Source organism: Mesocricetus auratus, unplaced genomic scaffold (assembly GCF_017639785.1).
Source record: "Mesocricetus auratus isolate SY011 unplaced genomic scaffold, BCM_Maur_2.0 Super-Scaffold_100018, whole genome shotgun sequence".
Lineage (NCBI taxonomy): Eukaryota > Metazoa > Chordata > Mammalia > Rodentia > Cricetidae > Mesocricetus > Mesocricetus auratus.
Window position 1 is genome coordinate 22301870 of NW_024429199.1, and position 23219 is coordinate 22325088.

Consider the following 23219-nt stretch of genomic DNA (forward strand, 5'->3'; position numbering starts at 1 on the left):
AACTGGACTTTTACTAGGTAAATAGCACACCTGCAAGGTCAGCACTTAGGAAGCACAGGCAGGAGGATCAGGAATTTAAATCTTGCCTTGGCTACAAAAATGAATTCAAGGTCAGCTTACGATACACAAGACCCTGTGTTACCTCCCCCATCAAATTGTAGATTTCCATCTGAAACATATTCATTTAAATCAAAATTAAAAGGACACTTTAACCATGACTTGAAGCTTATTTAAATCCAACTTCTATTAAAAATTTGTATCCCGCTACTGTGTTGGAACTATGGTATCTTAGAAACAGAATTTTAATTTTACAGCAAGTAAGAAAAAAAAGAAGGTGGGGGATTAAGTCCCCCACTTGAAAGCACAGGCGTTCCAAAGCCAAGGAAGGGCAGTGTGCAGCACTCACCACAGATGGAGTTGGTTCTGGTTGGTTTGTGCAACCGCAGCCAGTGTGTGGAGATGGCTCAGGAGCTGGACTCTGTAATGGGGCTGAATGTGGTGCATGCGGTAGCTGAACATCTCCAGAAGCGTGTGCAGGATGCCCCAAGCGTGGGACTTGAAGACAGTAGGCAAGAGCTGACCTAGAGGAACAAGAATTCCAGGCACCACTACTAAAGGGACATACTTGGGTATATCTGAAGAATATCAACTCAGAGCATGTATGTAAAAATATGACTATAAAAACACAAACACACAAGTACACACATAGTTCTACTTGTAGGGGTGAAAAATTCAGAGCCTACAAACACATTGAATTATCTTTCCTTTCTAGAGTTTGAAAAGTCAGGCTCGAGCTAACATGGGAAAATTAAATGAAAGCAACCACACACAAAAAATCAAAACCAAACAAACAAAAGCATAAAATAATGTCAACTTGCCTCAGTTCTTAGTTATTTTTACAATATTTTCATAGAGTCAAGATTTCTAAGTTTTGAGTATGAGAGTCATTCCTTTCTCTTTTTATAGTGCTGGCAATTAAACCCAAGGGCTCCATTAACTAGGCTGGCAGTGAACTCTTACACTCAAGTAATTTTCCTGCCTCAACCTCCTCAGCAGAGACTTGCAACTAGCACAATTATAACAATCATTTTTTTTTCTGGAGACAGGGTGTCTACATAGACCAGGCTGACCTTGAACCCAGAGATCCACCTACCTCTGCCTCCCAAGTGCTGGCAGGTGTATGTCCCACTACTGCCTGGCCAGATTCAATTTTTAATTAAAAAAAAAGGCAAGGTATGGCAGCAGGCACCTTTAATCCTAGCACTTGTGAGGTAGAGGCAAGAATCAAGAGTTCAGAGCCAGGTTCACCAACATAAAAAGTGAGACGCCGGCTTGCACTAGACTATGAAGGAGACACTGTCTCAAAAAAGCCAAAAAACAAATCAGAAGAAAAAAGCTAACGTCTTTCCTTGTTCATTCTTTCTTCCATCCAAAGAAAGTTGGATTCACGTCTAAGGGAAAAAGAGTCACTATGGTTAAAATTCAGGCTACTGGTGAAATGAATCACAAAATGTTTCCCTTAGAGAGTACCTACACACTAGCACTGTCTTCTCCAGTGTCTGAAAGCCTTCTCTGCTGCCAGCCTTAGCAATCACCTCACCCAGCTCTACGGCCTCTAAGAACTCATTTGCATGGGAGAGGACCCTAAGCTGACAGCCGATCTGAGCACCTAGCTTATGGCTGTTTTCCTGCCATGCTACCTCCCAACACGCTTCTTTCCCCACAGACATTCAGGAGCTCGCCTGCTGGCACGTTTTGCTTTCCTCTCTAGCACACGCTGTCCGTCACAGGGCATCTCTCGTTTGCTTGCTTTACTCCCTGTCCCCTGCCTGTCCTAATGACTGCTGCATCCTCAGCACTTGAAGAGTACTCCTTGAGTTAAGGAACATGTTAGTCATCAGAAACAGCAGCGAAGCTTGTCTTACTGATAAATCCTTTGATGCCCAAAGACTCTATTTCCATGTAGACCAGTAAGCGACTGTATGTTTCCACCAGAGCTGGAGCTAAGGCGACACTGGATTTCGCATGAGCAAGTTTTATCACTCTGGTTGCAATGCTGTGTATAAGGCTGAGGAGGAAAAAAGAACAAAATGAAAAATGGTGTCTTTGTAAACACAGGGTATTCTAGTCAGCGGCAACTTATAAATAAACTTATAAATCTGAAATGAAACGGTTCCAATGGACTTGGCTCTCTTAACATATCTAAGCTATGTAGGACACTTGGAAATGATGGCCTGAACTACTGGAAATGAACTATGGTTTCTCCGGTGCTTTAGACTAATTTCAAAACACAGAGGGATTCCTCTGCTCCGGGAAGACCAACCTCTCCGTATAAGACCTAAGAGCATGCTTGAGTGCCTTTAGTCTGTTTCTCCTCTCAAATAGGTAACTACGCATTGCTGAGGAATAAGAAAACATTTATCACCAAATTATTTAATAAATTACTGCTAAGACAGTTCTAGCAGGGTTCTGCTCAAATTTGTCACATATCCAAGTAAGACAACGTATGGTCTGTTAACAATGTTTACCATTTGAGAGAAAAAAAGCATGGCTCTTGTAGAGCTGATATACAGACATATTTTCTTTGGTCTACACAGTATTGTCTTAGGTTTGCACCAATACTTGAAATGAAAGAACAGACATTTCATGTTGAAAACCTAGACTAGGCAGCACTCTACTACCCACGTCAGCTAAGCTGTGGCTCAGATGAGTTCCCATAATTGCCTGGCTTGCCCCCACACACCCTGCTTTTGTGTGCGCTAACTAACACCTGCTTCCCACCGTGCTGGGCCAGCTTCACCACAGTCCAGTCTGGCTGCTCTGGGCACTTGAGTTCTGGTGCCAACAGAAGCTTTTCTGCCTCTGTCCTGCCTTTGTTTCCAGGAAACAAACACAACTCTAAAAGTGTCCCTGTGTATAACTCAATAAGGTAAAAGCCTAACATTTTAATTCCAGGACTCAGCCGGGCAGTGGTGCATGCCTTTAATCACAGCACTCAGGAGGCAGAGGCAGGTATATCTCTGTGACTTTGAGGCCAGCCTGGTCTACTGAGCAAGTTTCAAGCCAGCTTCCAAAGCTAAAGAGAAACCCTGTCTCGAAAAAGCAAAAATTAGCAAGCCAATAAAAAAAATAAATAAATACAGATAAAAAAATGAAAAAGATTCCAAAGCTCAGCAACTGTCCTTTCAGAAAATTGTTTAATAAAAAAAGTAAGAAAAATCTCTGTGAGTTCCAGACCAGCCTGGACTACCACGCGAGTTCCAGGACAGCCTCCAAAGCCACAGAGAAACCCTGTCTCGAAAAACCAAAAAGAAAAAAGAAAAAAAGAAAAAACTGGAAGCAAATGTACCTATAGACAGTACAATGATCATTATAAAGGCCATCTCCATCAATATCTTCTTGATAAAGATGACACTACCAAAACCTCAATGCCCAGCAACATAGAGTGGCTACTTATAGCCTCATAAGAAACTTGGTTGTAGCAATCCAAGTGTTTGGGGGAAGAAAATCATGTGAAAAGGTATTTATTATAGGAAAAAATAAGATGAACAGCACAGTTTTTAGAACAATACATAATAAATTCACAAATCTACTTATTGAAGAAAAGATGGAAAAATGTTTTCCATGCTCATTTCTTATGAAAAGGGTAAACATATAGACTATATACTCCTCTGTAGCTAAAGCACTCATTTTTGTAAAGAATTTCTTAAATGCATTGATCATACGCATATATGTATACATACACACTTATAATTACAAAAAATGTTAATACCAGATTTGTATCAATTCTCAAATATGGGACAAATAAATAAATAAGAGAGCACACCTCATCTTAGCATGAACTGTCAGTGAATCCAGGAGGTTCATTGGTAAGGGGGTTATAGATGCTGAAGCCAAGCAGCTTGTTCCAGGGAGAGGTACTCTCATAATTCCATTTCCATAGATAGTTTCTACTAGCGCCCCCATAGGGAGTGTAAAACACTCTGAATTTGTGGAATATGCATTACACAACAGAGCAATCTTGTAGTCATTCATCTGTAAACTTTTATTTCTCAGACTCTGCTGTAGGAACCTAAAATATCACATTTTTTAAATAGAAAAACACAAATAACAACCAGAAAGTTAGCTTGCATTTTACAAAATTCAATCATATACAGTTATTACAACTATTTTTATTCTTATAGATAGTACAGTTTCTGGTGAGATAAAGAATGATTTTGCATATTAAAGTTTGGATAATATTGCAGATGAAACTTTGTCATAAGTTAACAATTAATGGTTATTTGTCAAGACATTATGCATAATGTACTATATTAGACTAGGTTTCAGAGAATAAGAAATAATTCACAAATTAATGAAAAATATTTCTATTCTATTTTGCTATCTACTTAAATATAACATTTATCTTTATTATTGGTTTCACTATGAAAAGACTGATTACGGGTATTCCATTAAACAAAAGCCAATGAAACATGGATCTGAGCTGGAACAGACTGCTATGAAGAGAACTGGGAAGGGAGATCAGCCATTCCTAACACCCCTTGACTGAAGCACAATCCCATCTAAGCAGGGCATTTCCTTGGGTCAGCACAGATTTGGAACACACGAGGGAGCCATGGCAGCCAAATCAGCTCACCCGCCTTAGCCATCCCAGGGGGGAAAGACGCCTAAATCAAACCATGTTCAAATCATGAGCACTTGGGAAATCATGAAATATTTTTATGCTGATAAAAGATAATTTAAGTTACAATTTTAAAGTGTAACACATACAAACAAAGGTCAGTCTTGAAGAACAGAAAAATATCTAGCCACATAGCCAGACTCATCAGGTTGTTTTCTGATGCTGCCTTGGTCAATTTCTTTACTGTGGCATACATATTAAGTATCAGCCTTCTGGGTGGTGTGAGGAGATAACATCACATGAATAATGAAGCCACTATTAATGAAATAAGGAAATGAGATGTAAGTAACAGATAACTTACTCATGGTGAAGCTTCAAGGAATGGGGTATTGGGATCTGGAGATTGGAGTCATCGTTTTGAGCTTTTCTATTAAGATGAATCCAAATACAAGTCATTGCAAAGGCGTGCGTTGACTGGGGTTTGTTAATATCAGGAACTGGAATACACTGGAAAATAGTAATTAGCTTCCATATGAATGAGAATTAAATGGTCACATGCATTTTAGAATCCTTTACAGCATAACTCTTCAAAGTGCCTATCTTAGTTTAGCCCCAATGGTTCTTTGACTATTCAACATTACAATGAGACCTTACAGTGTAAGAATTTTAAAAAGACGGTCTAGTTGGTATGTTTCTACTTGTCAATCAAAAACAAAAGATGCTTAGTTAAGCTTTCCCTATCACAGAACTATTGAACAAAAGTTGTTTAAAGTTTAATTCTGAAAAATTAAACAAATCCCCAAATCATAACAAATCGAGATAAATATATCAAAAATAAAATTTCACAAATGCATCTTAATTTTTAACACACATAAAAACACACAATTGTACATGTTTATGTGGTATCACATAATGTACACATTGTGTAATCAGGTTAAACACACATACTCCTCCAATATTTATTACTTCTTTGTGGAAAAATCCTCAAACACCTTGTAGCTTCTGGCACACAATAGCTATGGATAGCCACTCTACTGTGCAACAGCACACTAAGTCTTTCTCCTGCCCAACTGAAACTTAGTCCCCATCATTCAATCCGTTAATCTCCTCAAAGAATATTTCCCAAGATATAAAATTAAAAAAAAAAAGATAAGCATAGTCACACAATCCTAAAATCCCAGCACTTAGGTGGATGAAGCAGGCAGAGCACACAATGGCTATAGCCTGAGCTATACGGAGACACTGTTTCACAACAAAAAACACACAATTTCAGTGACTATCAAAACGATGTCTCAGTTGGTAAAGACACCCGCCACCAAGCCTGACAACCTGAGTGGATCCCTGAGATCTACATGGTGGAAGCAGAAAACTGATCCCAACAGATAGTCCTAAACTTCCACATGGGAGTTGTGGCATGTGCGGCCCCACCCCGACAAAGACATAATGCAATTAGTTTTGAAGATTAAAAAAGGGGTGAAGGCAGAAGAGATGGCTCAGAGATTACGGGTACTTACTGCTCATGAAGAGGACCCAATAAGTTGGGTTCCCAGCACACATACTCACAACACAAAACTACCAATATTCAGCGTCAGGGGATCTGTTGCTTTCTTTGGCTTGTGCAGTTATCTGAATTCATATGTACATGACTCCCCCAGTCCCCAGAAACATGTAATTAAAAAAAATAAAATAAAATCTTGAAGACAATGAAACACTAGGAAAATACGAGAATCGTGAAGTTTAGGACTGCCTGGAGCACATGGCAAGGTCTGGATTATATAGTGAGACTCTACCTCAAAAAACAAACAACAAACAAATCAAAACCAAAACCAAAATATGCTGGATATTGAAAACAATATAGATAGCTGGAATCTGCTTTAAAGTTAAAATTAGCCAGCATTAATAACAACAACAAAACCAATAAAAGAAAGGGGTACGATGAAACAGGAGTTTTCCTAGGTGACAGGTACATAAATGTTTATTCTACTTTATGTTTAAAATTTCCATTAAGTGCTTCTTGGAAATGGCAATCATCAAAATAAACTATGCCTTCCTCTAGCACTCTGACAGAAAACTAGGTTAGGGAAGCCTGAGACCTAGCCAACATCAAACACTAGACACCAACCACACGGATCTGACCATTCAGTGACGTGTGCAGATTAAAAGGAGATGATGGCATTTTAAAAGTATACAGCTACTTAGAATGTACGGAAAGAGCTTTCTACACCAGACAGATACTCAACTGTGATTTAGGACAGATGTCAGAAATAACCTTGTTTAATTTCTTTCATTTTACATACAAGAAAACAAATATCAAAAGAGACTGCCCAGACCACTGATCAGAGTGAGCCACAGAATTAGGAAACAAAGTCCCAGTGACCCAGTCGGCTTTCCACAAATGCACATCAATTGGCTAAGCTTAACTTCTCTGTTAATTGCTAAGTAAACTTACTTCCTTTTCTGGATACAGCAGATCAAAGAGCTTCATGACAGGAAGAAAATCAGCAAGTGCATTTTTCTGAATACTTCCAGAGATGAACTGGAGCAGAACCCACATCAGATGGTCTCTGCCTTTTATCAGTCCTCGCCCTGCTAACTGTAAAAAAATGTTAAAGTACAAATGCACACACAGCTTTGAAGTAGTATGGTTAGGAAAGTTCTTTGCTGTGTTTTGCTCTTGGGAAACTTCTATTCATCTTTGAAGCATTAAAGCTAGTTATGTTGTCTTCATTTAGGGACTATACCCTGTGTCTCACACAGTAGGGACACATGCTTCAATGGTGTGCTGGCTATTTTTTGTCAATGTGACACAAGCCAGAGTCATCTGGGAAGAGGAACTTTCAACTGACAAAATGCCTCACTATTTGACAAAATACTCGTAGGTAACTCTGGATATCTTGACTAATGATGGATATGGAATGTACTAGCCTACCAGGGGCAGCACCCTGGGCAAACGGTCCTCAGCTATGTAAGAAAACAGGCTGAGAAAGCCATGGGAAGTACGCCTGTAAGTTGCATACATCCATGGACTCTGCATCTATTTCTAGCTACAGTTTCCTGACTTGAGTTCCCTTCATGGTAGACTATAAGCTGAAATAAACCTTTCCTTCCCAAGCTGCTTTTGGCTGTGTTTTATCACAGCTATAGGCACCTAACTAGGACACATGGTAACAGCTATTATAGTAAAGGTTTTCTTTTGTTGTTTTGTGTGTGTGTGTGTGTGTGTGTGTGTGTGTGTGTGTGTGTGTGTGTGTATACACACATATTCCCCTTTATTGTAGGACTCATTGGTATACTACAGTGTCTTTCTATTTTGTATCATGTGGTCCTGGCATTGTGACTATGTAGAATAAATGACAAATCAGTTTTTATAGTTAGAAAGAAAACTGAAAAGTTCAAAAACCATAATAGTTTTAAACAGAAACCAGTTATAGGAGTTCATGCCTTTAATCCCAGCACTTGGATGACAGAGACACGTCAACCAAGTTTCAAGCCAACCTGGTCTACATAGTGAGTTCTAGACCAGTTGGGCAATATGTGAGACACTGCCTTTAAAAAAAAAAAGAAAGAAAAAAGGAAGCTAAATAAAACAAAATCCAGGTCCTGACCTCTGCCCCATCTGAAGCCACTATACTGGCGGAGCTCAACGCAGTCTAAGGTAATGAGCAGGTTAAGCGGCTCTGCGCGAAGCACGCTTTGGTACATACCTTCTGATGGAGAGAAAGGACCATATGTGGGAAACTGGCAAACTGGAAAAGCACAAAGAAAATGAGCTGACTGGAGAGATGCTGCCACAGGAGTTGGCTTGTTCCCCCATCGTCAAACTTCTCCTCGGTCTCAGACCTCTCCATGGCATACACCACCAGGTCCACCAACTGGTCCTCCAGCACAGGGCAGCGCTGCTTGTGCTGTAGGGCAGAGATTAAATACAGTATTCCAAAAGCCTCCTGGTTAGTTTCAGAAGTCACCAGTTAATGGGCATTCATTGTAACAAGAGGCTGAGAAGCATGGAATGGAGTTGAAGTTAAGGTTAGAGCTAGTCTATTAAAGCTGCATCATGTCGTATTACCATGGAACAGGATGAGTTTCATGACAAACATTTTTCATGTCTACTGCTTCCAATTAATTTTGATTTTGACTACAGAATTATTTCAATTTGACAAAAGGCCATCAAAGCACAGTTACTACTTTGTTAAGATAACAGATTAAAGTGGACATGGCAGGAAGATATCATCATATTTGCAATCTAACTGGAAGAAACGAAAGGCCTAAATTTCCAGAGATTAAATACTTAGAAAAAGTAAATGAAGCAATATGTAAACCTGTGGGTTTTAGAGTGACAACTCCAAGTTTACAGTTCCATCGCTTACAGAAGTAAACCAGTCAACAGAATGTCTATTCTTCACCGTGTAGCAATAATCCTAATATTAAATGGAAACTTCTTTTATAACCAGAAAGAAACTGATTTGAGTTAACCTCTGCTCTTGCCTTCTTTGAAAGTCAAACATAATGCAGCTTTAATTTTTAAATTAGGCCACTTTCAAATCTAAAACAAGAAAAGGAGCTGATTTTAACACTAACAATGAAAATGCAACTTCCCTTTCTAGAGGCAAAAAGATTTGTGCTTTTAAAAGTGATTTAAAAGATACTTTTACCAGAAGAATGAAGCCATATTTTAAAAGAAACTTCATTTTTTTTTAACAAATGTTGTATTATATAGTAGCAGGCAGTTGACAGCCTTTCTAAAGAACACAATTACTGAAATATAGATGATTTTCCCTATACTTTAGATTTAATTATTCGTGTCTTTTGCCATGAAAAAGGGACATGATTTCTTGGGTTTATAGAAAAATGCAAAATGGGGACAAATTTGGAAAGAAACCAAACAATGCACCGGACCCCTCCTTGCATGCTTTGTCAGCCCCACATCGTAAGCTCCAACACGGCTGCACTTTCTCGAGGCATGCAAATAAAACAAACGTCTACCCCAAACAGTAAGCATCAATGGTTGGTTCATATATTTCTCCAAAAACACAAGGCCATGATCACAGTTCAACCACGTTACAGGTTTACAAATAGCAATAGTAACACCACCAGTTGAGACTCCAGTACTTCTCCTCGAGATGTCGTTATCAGTATGAAGCAGAGCAGAGTGCAACAGACAACACTACAGACTAGGTCTCAAGTCAGCATGCAACTACTGTGTACAGGGCTTGAAATTCACTAGTTCTGCCAACCACCAACAACCTAGGAAATGTGCCAGACAACACGAATTTAGAACGAGATCATTCAAAGTTTACAAGAGTCAGAAAAATCTGTGAAAAGAAGGAAAGGCAGGGTTTCCAGTAGGAATTTTTTTTACTAGTGAGAAGAATTTGCTTATAGTTTGGAGAGTAGCCAATTTGTCAACTATTCCTCCCTGCAAGGTGGTCTCCCATCAATCTACTTCAGGAAAAAAAGAACAGACTAAATAAAATTGGTGTGGAGCAACTGAGCCACTCTGGAATTGCCCTTTCTTGTATTAGCTAATTGTTTGTTTGTTTTTTTTTTTAAGACTGGATGTTTACCTACAAGTTTTCAGGCATGTTGTGATGGTCACACAGTTAATGGTTTAAAGAGGAATGCCAAAAATATTAGAATTTTGACAAAATAAGAGCAATTGGGAAACTCATAGTTAAAGCTGATAGTCTTTTAGCACATGGCATGTCTCATGTTTACACCCCAGCTTTCCAGGTAAGAATCAAATCCACTGGAATCCCTCTGCCACCTCAGGCCCTGCCATCCAACAGAAGAAAAAAAAATATGTATTAGATTAATTATTTTGGATAAAATCAAGTACTTTCCTTAAAACTAACATAAAGGTGGGATTGAGCATATTGATTTACTTGCCAATTTGACAGTATCAAAAAAAGAAAGGCCTGAGAAATAAAATGACCTGTACGTCTACTTTTAGGAAAATTTCATGCCAGGCTAGCATTCAGGAGGCAGGCCAGCACAACTGACAAGGGCAGGACTCTGTGAATGTGGCAAAGACAGCCCGTTGTATGCAGAGTGTTCCAGGTCAGCCAAAGGTACCCAAGCAAGACCCTATGTCAAAAAACAAGCTTAAACAAATAGGCTTTAGTTTTCTGCTTTGTGTGTGTGTGTGTGTGTGTGTGTGTGTGTGTGTGTGTTGTAAAGACAAAGTTTTGCTATATAGCTCTGGCTGACCTGGTACTCACTGTGAAGCCTAGGCTGAACTCAAGCTTGTGGTAATCTTCCTGCCTCTACCTCTGGAGTACTGCGATTACAGATATGACACCACAATTAAGTTTGTTTTAGTTTTCAATTACTATAAAACAGGTGGATTAAAATGAAAAGTCTTCGTCATACTTCAGATGGTCTCATAACGTGGGCCAAGTGAACATTTTAAAAGTACTTTAATAATTTCATTTATAAATCACTAGACTGGCATAAATGTTGAACCTTTAGTTTATGGTGTATCTCTACGCATATTTATTTTAAACTTCTTTTCAACAATGAGAATATTCAAGTTTGGTATTTTAAAGTTATTTTTCTACATAACAGTTCCAACTGTACTAGACCCTATTTTAGCCCTCAACCCCAGCATGCCTTGCTTCCATCCTCCTCTAGGACAACTGGTAAATGGTGCTGCCTTTCAACCTTCACTCATATTCACTACTGAGTGGCATGTGACACTTTTTAAGTAACAGCTCCCTTTTGCATTAAACATTTCAGATACTTTACTTACAAGGGTTCGAGTTAATTCTAGATAGTAATCTATTCAGAGCAAGTTGGGAGGAGTAAATCTCTCTCAAGGCTATTAATGCCCTACTCTAACCCAGGAGGCTGCCAATCAGAACCAGATCACTGTGTTAGTAAGTAGCTCCCAGAGGCCTTTCAGAGATGGTAGCCAGAGCCTACACACAGCAGACAAAAGCTTAAGAAGTGTAAGTGATTTGTGATGCTTTTAATTGTAAGAAAAAAAGATAGAAACTCTGACATAAACACAGAACACAACATTTCTCTTTTTCTACTGTGTTTGGAACTCAACATTCTACCTTGCTGTGGCTGTGGAACTGGGCTATTTATGACCTGTCTGTGACCAATTTTAGGGTTAACCATAGCCCAATTCCTACTGGAAAATGCAATATGGACAGGTCATAAAGTCTCCAAGCTTTAATTACCACACTGTTAGAGAAAGAACAAGAGAGTACAGCAGAGGGTATGTAGCTCTGTAATGATAAAGATGCAGTAAGATGGTTTGATCCTTTCTATTCATATGGATTTATGCTGTGTTCTCCTTTTATACCCTACTCTCCATATGTAAAATAATACACCAAGGCATTTCGGCATATTATCTTGCATCTGTAGATCCCTTCACTACAGAGTTAGTTGCCTATGACAACAATTACTGATGAATTGTGATTTTTTGACAATGTTTACACTATGATGGGACCAAAACTAATAATAATGTTCTGTCAGCATTTCCATTATAAACTTTATTTTTAATGGATCTATGTCTTAGTCATAAACTTTTTATAGGTTGAAACTTCTTATTAAAATGATCAGATCATAAACACTCGTCTTGGAATTTATATTTTGAGGGTAGCTGCCTCCTTCCCCCAAAGGGGGGGCACAGATAGCTAGATATCTGGGGGTGTACTTGCAGCTCCCATGACATTTAGCCACCAAACTATAAAAAAGTTGAGTCAAGTATGACTTTAACTTTCACTGCAAAATTAGTTTTAAGACAAAGTGTGAAGCATTTTTGCAAAGTCAGCTAATACTTACCTCTAGCTCAAGTGCAAGTGGATCAGAGTTAATGACTTGTATTAAAATGTTACTGTGACAGATTATAGGAGGTAACTGTCAGGTACTTTAATGGTCAAGGAGTTTCAGTTTCTCATGTACAAAGGCTCTTCCAAACAAGGACACTTGGTAAAATTTTTAGGAGGAAAAAAACTGAAAATAATAAAGGAGATACTACTACTGGCGTGAGTTTGGCATGCAGTTTCAACACTGAGCAAGTTTTATGGCCAAGCCGTATGTCCGTAAAAATAGGGCTTTATCAATGGAAGCACTGGTACAACCTTCACTATGGTATTGCAAACAGCAACGCTACTTTACAGAGCCTAGACAAGAGCGTCTTTTTAAAATCAAAAATCTGGTCTCTTTTAATATGCTGGGCTCAAAAATTGTTAACAAAAATAATTGGAACCACTATTTTGCTTAAAATGTCAAAGGTGCAAAGTTCTGGAGCAGACGGGGACTGCATAAAAGTTTGGCTTCTCAAAAGTAGCCACAGAGGTTTTCTCCTGCCACAGGGGGCTTCAACTGAGGAGCCCACTCTAAGAGAAGGGCTGACAAAGAAGGGTGTTTGTCAAGAGGTGTGGGGTCACCTAAGAGTGTGACATTTCTTAGTTAATCCCCATATTTCCAAAAAAGCCTTCCCTGTTTAAAGCTCACCACTCCAACTTTTAAAAGCAATGTATCTTTATGAAAATGGTTTTCTTTCCTTTTTAAAACTGTTTTGGTTTTAAGGCAAATCAACACAGTATTTTTGTTGTTGTGATTTGTTTTTCTTAATAGTCTGGAAAGACAAGAGGCGACCACCAATCTTTCCAACTTCGAAAATTCCATCAGGCTAACTTTAGCCCTAAAATGAAAACAGTAAAATGGAGTGGGGGGAAAATTCCATCAAAAAGTGACAGGCTTTACTGAGTGCCAAGTGTTGTCTCTTTCTTAAAAAACAAGAAACCAAAAAATATTTATATTAAAAAAAAACCACCAAAAACAAAAACAAAAACCATCCACCAAAAAGAACTCTCACATCCCAAGAAGGTTTTTCAGTGGCCTTGGTCTCAGCATGGTCCCGCCAATTTCAAGCCCCGACCATACACGTATTGTCTAAATGAATCAGTGGCTACAAAGCGGCCAGCGTATCGTTAGTCACAATACAACAGTAAGGTTGTGAACATACCTGAGCAATGTTCAAGGTCTAGAGCATTGGAGGATGGGCAGGACAAGACAGGACAGAACAAAAATAAAGGAAGAAAAAAAAGAAAAGACAAAACAGTGACTATGAGGCCAGCCTCAAGAAACCCAGAGTCAGCACAAACCCGCCCACATGTCAAACCACCAAAACTAAACAAACGCACACCAAAAAAAAAAAAAAAAAAGATAGAAAGAAAGAAAGAAAAAGTCAGCAAGGCGGCCACTCTGAAGATATCAAGGGTTATAAAAAGACACCCAAACAACAACAACAACAAAAAGGTCAAAAAATATGGTTAAGTCATGTGTAGGTTTCTCTGGCAAAAGGTAACTTGAAACTGGCCTTATAGAAAAAAAGCAATGCAAAACAAACCAACTTTAAAATACCTCCCTTTAAATTTAAACATTCTTAATGCAATATATAAATGACAGAAGAAAACATTGTTGAGTAAGCTATATAATAAAAAGGTCATTGAAGAGTTCTTAACTGTTTTGCTCGGTCAACTACAGCAAAGAAAACAGAAAGGAACAGAGCAGATCTACAGATTGTATTGGCTTCTAGCACAGTACAGTACCTGCTTATTTAAACCTAGCATATTGCAGACCATATCCCTGGAATAAGGCTGCTCCAGTACATATCTCAACAAAGCAGTCTGTGGTTCAAACAGATCCTTTAAAGGAAATAAAAGAGAAATTACTGATTCAAGATTAACAATTATTTGGAAATAAGAGTAAAACCTTGTAAGGCATTTGTTACCTCCCCAGTACTTGAATTTAGAGTGGAAAAAAAATATATATTTAGTGCTTAAGGTTATGTGTTCCCACCTCTCATTTGGAAATCAGGGTGAAAGGCTTGGGTGAGGTCTTGTAAGGGTTAAAAGTCAAGACAATGCTAGCATCAGATCTTTTCATTTCCCTCTTTTGCTGAAAACAAAACATTTACAGGTTTCCATTTTAGAGTCTCTACTTAAATTGTCAATTTCATATTTTCAGTTTAGATAGGCTTTGTCCTTGGTGATATTTTTTAAACATATTGAAGCATCACTAAGATTTTTGCTTCCTTTCTATGCAAAGCTGACAATTTTCCAGAATACTCTGTATCTACGCATACAATTTCCTATAACTAAATCCAGTTTATACAACTACTACTATGAAGGTATATCTTCTGTGCTTGCAGCTATATTTCCAAACGATCACCTGGCAGCTCTAGTGGTCCTTCAGTATAAGTTGGGTCCTGTGTCCCTAGTGAAACATATACCGTTTCAGGAAAGGAGCAGGTTTATGCCTGTGTCACTTAGTGAACCTGACTTCCGTGCACTGGTTCTAATAGAGCCAGTACTTGATAAACGTATACAGAAAGATTCAGTTTCTAGCACAAGGAGCATCTTTACTTCTGTTGGTGCTGTCAGAGCCGTCACTCTGACTGTCACTGCAAAGTTTACTTCAAATACTATTTGTGTAATGGTTGCTCAATTATATTTTCTTGTAGATCTCTTAGATGGTACTCTGAAATGAATGGGAGGCAATTAATGAACAGATTTTTAAGATATGCTTTAATAAACTATCCAAGTGGAATTGTGAGGTAAAACTGAAGAAATGTTATCGCCTCAATAAACACTTTTCCTTTTAAGTGGATCCCCACCCCCCAGTTCACTCCAGTTCCATACTGGTTTGCTGCTCCTTTCCTCACTAATGCTGGATCTGCAAAAGTGATAGGAGACATCCACATCCCTTCAAGTAGTCACTTTAAGGACTCCTTGCGAGGCTGGAGGGATGGCTTGGCAGGTAAGGGCAGTGGCTGCTCTTCCAGAGGATCAGGGTTCGATTCCTAGAACCCAAAGTGCAGCTAGCTCACAACCACTTACAACTCCAGTTCTGATGCCCCCTTATGACCGCCACAGGAATTGCATTCACAGCATATGCACACACGTATGAAACACTCATATACATAAAATAAAAACAAAAATCTCAAAAATTAAAAAAAAAGAATTCTCTGGGCCATTTAAAAACAGAATAATCAGTCAGCTTTACACAGAAACTTTTATAGTAAGGGTTGGTTTGTAGATACAAGTTGTTTTTTGTTTGCTTGGTTTTGTTTTCCTTTTCTGAGACAGGGTGTCACTCTGGTCCAGAACTTACTGTGAAGCCTAGGATGGCTAGAACTCGTAGTGTCCTCTTGCCTCTAGGGTTACAGACATGGCTAACAACAAGTGGCTTTGTGGATGCAGTTTTAAGGACAACTGGACTACAGAGCCCGTGCAATCTGCAAGACTGCTCATTAATGAACTTAGTGGGACTGTTCTTCCTTAACAGAAAAATCCCCAGTGATTACAAAAAACACACCCTTTTTACTTTGGTATTAAACTCAGAAACAGGACTTCAGACAGTCCACATTTGTCATAAATACCACTGTAAAGAAAAGAGTCTTCTGCTTACAAGTCTAACCAAAGAGGATGGATATAGTTTTCAAACGTTCTCTTCAAGTTAACCACTATTGCCAAATTTGAAAAGGGTAAATGCCAAAAGAACAACAGTAATGTGTGTAGGTCCTGAGTTCAAATCCTGAATCTTTTACATCTTTGAATGTAGAGCCTTAGATAAGAACCCTACTTGAGAGTTTTCTATATCTAAGTACTACTAAAGGAAAATCCACAGAGTATATCTGGGTATCAGAATGACATAGCACCCATAGCCAGATGTGGCAGGACATAGCTGTCATCTCAGCACTAGGAGGCAAAGGCAAGGGGAGTACTGCAAGCTCAGACTACAGTACAGAGTTCTAGGCCAGCCAAGGCTACGTAGCAAAACCTTAGCAAAAGCAGTGGAAACCAAAGACAAAACAAAACACACACCGTAACATACAGTGAGCTATAAGCTATCTTCCTTTAAGCTATTTACTTTCCAGACTGTTAAAAGGCATCTGGCATTGAACACTAGACAATATGGGATGGTGACTCTTAGATGGCTAAAAGTTACACTGGATTTAACACATACCTTATCATATGGCAAAAGGCCTTTCAAAGGAAAGCGAAGGGTTGCAGGGTCCAGTTTCCATGAGTTACAGATGGCTCCCGAGTTGTTCACAACTGGCAGAAGACTGCAGCGGCCTGTATACATTACAAAAACATTTCTATGAAAATCTGGCTGAGGCAATGCCAGGTTCTTCATACCTCTTTCATAGTAATGAATACGCATGCTGGGGCAGACACAGGTTTAAATGCCTTTAACAATGCTGTCAGGAGACTAAAGTGTGAGAATTTTTATTAGCTGTATTTCTTTCAGATGGCTGAACAATCAGTTTGTACAAGGCTTCCAAATTCAAAACTGGTGAGTTTTGTTTTAGTGTCTAAGGCAGAGGTCAGCAAAGCACAGTCCCTGAGCCAAAAACGAGCTGGCTGGCTGCTTTTGCAAAGCCGTAATGGCACGCAGCCACCTTTGCAGTCCGGCAGCAAAGCTGCTACAGACTACAACACAAAGCCTCTGATGCTTATGAGATGGGCCTGCACAGATACAGTCTGAGATCTCTGCTCTAGGGTTAACGCCTTTTGGGGTTTTGTTTTTTTGCAGGATGTCTCTAGAAGACTTTGATGTGACATATGCTGACTGCCTAAACAACAGTGTCACTTAGCTATTCCAAAGATACTTCAAGCTCAACCTATCTGAAATGAACTCACCATCATCTTTGTTAAGACTTGTTTCACTTCTGTAATTCATTTAAGGATATTATTGTCCGATCAGTTACAAAATGTAGGGCTCAGGATTTTTAGTCTAGAATTTATGTAGTTTATGTTTACATTCCCAGTGTCTAAAACTGCACTGACCCTTAAGAAATGTTCAACAGCTGATCATTAAAAAAAGGTCTGTATCCCAGACAGTTATGTGGCTGTCATGATTTCTAAAACTATACTTGGGCATTAAAGAGAGTATCAAATGAGAGAATTAAACCAAACATAAAAAAGTAGACAGTTAAAATAGCCAACGAAGAGCTAGGATGTGAAATCCAATGGACTGAGAGAGTCTGGTATTCCCAGTACTATCGCCACAGCAGAACAGGCTTGCTGGCATTTCCAGCTGCCTGGCATTTAAAAAGAATTTCCAGGTGCTACAGATGTAGCTCAGTTGGGGGCTGGTCAGCAGGCATGAAGCCCTGGCATACATTGTTTGAGGCCTGTGTGGGTTACACAGACCTTGTTTTAAAAATTCAAAACACAAGGAAAGTTTTACCAAACTAATTAAAATATACAAAATAAAAAGTGTTCTAGGATGGTCTTATGTGAAAGTTACACAGCTCTATGATTTCTGTCTTTGCCTATCCAAAACACCTGAAAATAAACACTATTATTAGTTTCCTCAAGTGTTACAAAGTGGCAAGCCACTCATAAGAGGCCATCTTTCAGCTTTGTCCAACAGGTCTCATACTCACTAAAGATCAGGTATTATGTAATACACTAAGCATACTTCAAATTGTAATCTTACCGCAAATGGAGTTTATCCTTGCTGTGGGCCTAAAGGTGTCCACAAAATCTGATACCAAGTTTCCTAGTAACTAAAAGAAAAGAAAACAAATAAATACAAAAGTAAAACCAAGATTACCCAGAATAGAGTGATCATCTATTGAAATTTAGATAATACACATAAAGAATTAGTACAAGCTTGGCACAGAGTAATTACTCAAAGACAAGTGTACTCTTTTCTCCCAGACACTTGTCACTCAATGTGTCCCTAAGTTAAGCCAAGCCACTACATCCTTACATAGTCAATGAAGCTGTGTGCTTTTTAAGCACATAAGAACTGTCTCAATGGGTTAACAGAAATGTGAAACAAATATATTATGCTAAAAATATATTTACTGGGCCAGTGATACGGCTCAACAACAAGTCAAGATGCTTGACACCAAGCCTGATGGCATCAGTATGATCCCTGGGACACACAGACAGAAGAGAGAATGACTTGTGCAGGTTAGCCTATGGCCTCCAGCCACATGCATGGTGTACACAGTCCACACACACACAAATATAAGTAGTAAGTATAAAAATATATACTCTTAGCCGGGCGTTGGTGGTGCACGCCTTTAATCCCAGCACTCGGGAGGCAGAGGCAGGCGGATCCCTGTGAGTTCAAGGCCAGCCTGGTCTACAGAGCGAGTAGTTCCAAGACAGCCTCCAAAACAATACAGAGAAACCCTTTCGAAAAGCAAAAAACAAACAAACAAAAAATATATATGTAATATATAACATATATATACTCTTCAAGCATAACATAACCATTTTTAAATATGCATATGGCACTATTCTTCCTTTGGAACCCCTCCCACTCTAGGGAGTTGAGTTTACTTTCCCTATGTTCACTCTGATACATAAATCATTATCTTGTTTCAAAGGGGCCAGTGAGATGAAATGACTCAGTAGGTAAAATTACTTGCCGTGTAACCTGATGATCTAACTTTCAATACTGGATTCCACTGACAAGGGAGAAAACCAGTTCCCAAAGCTGTCCTGACTCCATATGCATGGTACGGCATGTGAACTGATATACATACTGTACCGGTTAATTTTATGTCAACTTAACACAAGCTAGAGTCATCTAAGAGGAGGGAACTCCAATTGAGACAATGCCTCCATAAGATTAGGCTACGGTGGGGCCATTCCTAGGCTGGTGGTCCTGGGTCCTACAAGAAAGCAGGCTGAGCAAGTCATGGGCAAGCAAGTCAGTAAGCAGCTCCCCTCCATGGCCTCTGCATCAGCTCCTGCTTCCAGGATCTTGCCCTGTTGGAGTTCCTGTCCTGGCTTCCTTCAGCGATGAACAGCAATAAGGAAGTGTAAGCCAAATAGACCCTTTCCTCCCAAGTTGCTTTGGTCACGGTATTTCATCACAGCAACAGTAACTAAGATACATAAATACACACACACACACACACACACACACACACACAAGAGTACATATATGAATTCAAGCAATACAATTAACATAGATTTGATAAAATTTTGTTAAGAATTTAAAGTTTTAGAAAATCAAAATTTACCCAGTGTGGAAGTTTTCCCTCAGGATATAGTTTTCTGATCTCTGTGACTGCAAAGTAGGCTGGCAACAGGCAGGCATTTCGTTCTAAGATATAAGCTATAACCTAAAAGAAATAAAAAGGTAACATTCTTGACTAGTCTCACATGTAAGTCCTTTAAATACAACAATGGCAATAACAAAAAAGCACTTAAAAATCAGTAAGTAGGGCTGGGAGATAGCTCAGTTGGTGAAGTGTTTGCATCTGCAGACAGCTGCAAATGCTGATAAAGACAACCTTCTGGTAATTAGACAGGAGGAATAAACTCGAGAGGTCTGTTAAACATCATGACTCCAGTTAGTCAGAAAATATTATACACTTGAGAACAGCTAAGTAGATCTCAACTGTTTTATCAAGAAGAAAGTGTAAGGAAAGCATGTCTGAAATTCCAACGTGGGGAGGTGGAGACAGGAGAATCAGGAGTCAAACCTGTCCTCACCTCAGCTGCAAATTAGTTCAGAGTCAGTCCAGGTTACATGATACCCTACCTCAAAAAATAAGACAACAAACTGTGAGGTAAACTATGCTGAATTTCTAGAATTAACCATTCTACAATTTAAAAAGCAGAATTATTATTTTAAAATTTACTATTAACAGAGTTCCCTTAGGACACGTATAAAAATGAAAGCTAATTTACAATACAATGGATTGTTAGTAGTAATACCTTAAAAATGTTTTAAATATTCATAGACATAAGACAGTAACAGAGCCGGGTGTTGGTGGCGCACGCCTTTAATCCCAGCACTCGGGAGGCAGAGGCAGGCGGATCTCTGTGAGTTCCAGGCCAGCCTGGTCTACAGAGCGAGTTCCAGGACAGCCTCCAAAGCCACAGAGAAACCCTGTCTCGAAAAACCAAAAAAAAAAAAAAAAAAAAAAAAAAAAAAGAAAGAAAAGAAAAAAGACAGTAACAGAACAAGTCTTACAGTATTATTAGTAATTTAAAAAGATAAAAGTGACCACTATCTTACAATGGTTTAAAAATACTTTAGTATCTATACTCCTATCATAACTAGATAGCAGAAATTCAAATTTTAAAATTTCCTTCTGAAATACAGTAGCAATGAAACAAAAATGACCTGGGCTACAGATGAAGCTCAGTGTGACAGAGCACTTGATCAAAACCAGAACTGACTTTATTTCGGTAGAAGGATAGAATGTTCTACAACTACTGCGATTTACTTGTGTGAGTGCTGTTTGAGTTATGTGCCCACGTGTGCAGTTGTCCCTGCCTGTGTTCGTGCAGTCAGAGGCCAGAGCTGAGTATCAGGAATCTCCTTGCTGGTTTTTGCCAGGCTCACTCACCAGTAAGCTCTTGGGAATCTGTCTACCTCTGTCCCACAGCAATGGGGCTATCGACATGGGGGACAAGGCACATGCCTGGCTTCTTTACACAGGCACTGGGTATCTGAACTCTACTTCTCTGTTTAACATCAAGTGCTCTTTCCCACTGAGCTGTCTCCCCAGCTCCAGACACTATAGGTTTAAAAGCATACATCTAAACAAACCTAGACACGGAAACTATTCCCACGGATTTCAGGGATGTTTAAACTTAAGTTACCTCTCGAGCTGCCAGAAGCTGTTGGACAACAGCAGAGCTTACTGTATTTGGAATTGTCAAGATTTTCTCCAAAATCACTTTCAGGAGGTCTCGAACACCCTAATAAGGAGAAACAGGACGGCATGTGTTAATATGTACAGTTCTCTATGTGAGATGAAAACAACCAAGTTTCTGGAGTATACACTGCTTGAAGGTCACACTGTAATCAGACGTAACACATTCCTAACACTAACCTAAGAACAGAATAAGGACAGAATTCTGCATAACATCTTGTAATGAAAAACAAAAATCACTGAAGAATAAAAATGGAACTTCCTATACTCTGCCAGTCTTTTCTGGTCCTCAAAACAGTCGAAGGGTTCCTACTGTTGCAAAGGTTAAAAAGCACAGCTTTGCTATGAATGGAGATGCGCATGAACAACACTCTGGAAACCAGGGTCACCATACTCAGTTTGAGTAGAGAAAATAACCGGAGACGTCTTCTGTGATTAACTTTAAGGTAAGCTATGATTTAACAATAACTATCTACCTGGTCATTATTGGGTCATTTCAGATTGAAGAACATGAACCATAAAGCTTAAGGTCATGTACTGGCAGCTCCTTGACAAAGGACAGCAACAACAGTGGGTGAACCTGAATGGCTGCTGCAGCTGCGGAGCTGAGCCAGGCTGTGAAACACAAGAAGAGACTGTTGCTTTTGCTCAGGGGCAGAATTCTAAAGGGGTCAAGATAGAATGCTCGCTCCACAAACCCCTGCTCTGGGTTACTCATTTCATGAAAAACTTCTGGCATCCAACATGGATTCTGCCTTGTGACCTCCCATTTCTTCATAAAAACATCAGTCCTGTGTATGTTTTCAAACGCTGGGAGCAAAGAAGCTGTAATCCAACTGAGTAATTTTAAGTTCCTTGAGCACATGTGCAGAAAAAGTCAAACTAAGACTACTCTCTATTTTGTTTCTCTCACATGAAATAAGATGCACATCCTGTAAAATCATCATGTCTGAAAGCAATCACTTCTTACAATGAGGAAATAATACCTTGTAATCCACTCCTCCAATGATTTTCCGAACGAGTTTAAACGTTAAGGCCCAAAGCTGTGTTCTTTCCCATTCAAGAGTGTCAGAATTTATCAAAGATTCACAGACCATCCTAGGAAAAAAAAGAACACTCTAGTTCCAACAGAGAAGCCTAGAGATTCTCTAAGGGCTGTGGTCTGTGGGTGTCGGGTACGGTAAGTGCCATAGCAAGCATCTTCCCAACACTGCACTGTTAAGTGTTTCAGGCATATGTAACACTTCCTGTTTTTAGTTAGAAGAGAGTTAGAACATTAAGTAGAAATAAATGAATTTCACTGTGCTATATTTTCATTAGAAAAAAAAATCTATCAAAAGCTTCTGGTTAAATATTTATCATCTACCAGGTAGTGGCAACTGCATTTTCATTTCCAGATTTCTGTGAAATATATATGCCCAGGAGAATTAGAGGGGTGGTCTGTATTGTCTGAGCAGGTTTATGACAAGGATGCAAGGCGACTCGTTGACTATATTCTTTTGCAAACTTTGGAACTCCACCAAGCTATGAGAAAGCCCAGCTCATGGCAGACGATACCTGTAGTCCCTGGATGACAGCCCACTTACAGGTCCCAGTAGATGAATGAGTGTAGAAAGCTTTTTTAAGGACTTCGGCCCTTGCTATACTGGGCTGTAAGTATGAAGCACTATGAGAATTAAACAACAAGCTGGAGAGATGACTCAGCAGGTCAGAGCTCACACTGCTCTTGCAGAAGCCCTGAGTTCAGTTCCCAGAACCCATGCCAGATGGCTCCCATTACCTGGTAACTCTAGCTCTACAGGATCTGACACCCTCTTTGACCTCCTCAGGCATTCCTATATGCATAGCAACTAGTAACACAAATGCATATACGTAAAAAACAAAATAAATTTAAAACCAAAAATAGATGTCTCTTAAACCGACTTACTTATGAGCTCC

The 23219-nt window shown here is 39.2% G+C and overlaps 1 protein-coding gene across 2 annotated transcripts in view; it reads right to left on the reverse strand.

Moving 5' to 3' along the window:
• The window catches only part of Med23 (mediator complex subunit 23), a 43776-nt gene that overhangs the window by 17805 nt on the left and 2752 nt on the right, over nucleotides 1-23219 (reverse strand). Inside the window, exons 5-17 of one of the 2 annotated variants that reach the window (XM_005065801.4) lie at nucleotides 22268-22379; nucleotides 21229-21327; nucleotides 19635-19736; nucleotides 18089-18158; nucleotides 16607-16719; nucleotides 14188-14283; nucleotides 13602-13619; nucleotides 8326-8526; nucleotides 7071-7214; nucleotides 4983-5128; nucleotides 3827-4072; nucleotides 1926-2068; nucleotides 407-581 (exon numbers count right to left, since the gene is read on the reverse strand). In XM_005065801.4, coding sequence (XP_005065858.1) covers nucleotides 407-581; nucleotides 1926-2068; nucleotides 3827-4072; nucleotides 4983-5128; nucleotides 7071-7214; nucleotides 8326-8526; nucleotides 13602-13619; nucleotides 14188-14283; nucleotides 16607-16719; nucleotides 18089-18158; nucleotides 19635-19736; nucleotides 21229-21327; nucleotides 22268-22379 — 1665 coding nt within the window. The remainder of the gene's footprint in view (nucleotides 1-406; nucleotides 582-1925; nucleotides 2069-3826; nucleotides 4073-4982; nucleotides 5129-7070; nucleotides 7215-8325; nucleotides 8527-13601; nucleotides 13620-14187; nucleotides 14284-16606; nucleotides 16720-18088; nucleotides 18159-19634; nucleotides 19737-21228; nucleotides 21328-22267; nucleotides 22380-23219) is intronic. The other variant, XM_005065802.4, reaches the window with a different exon arrangement.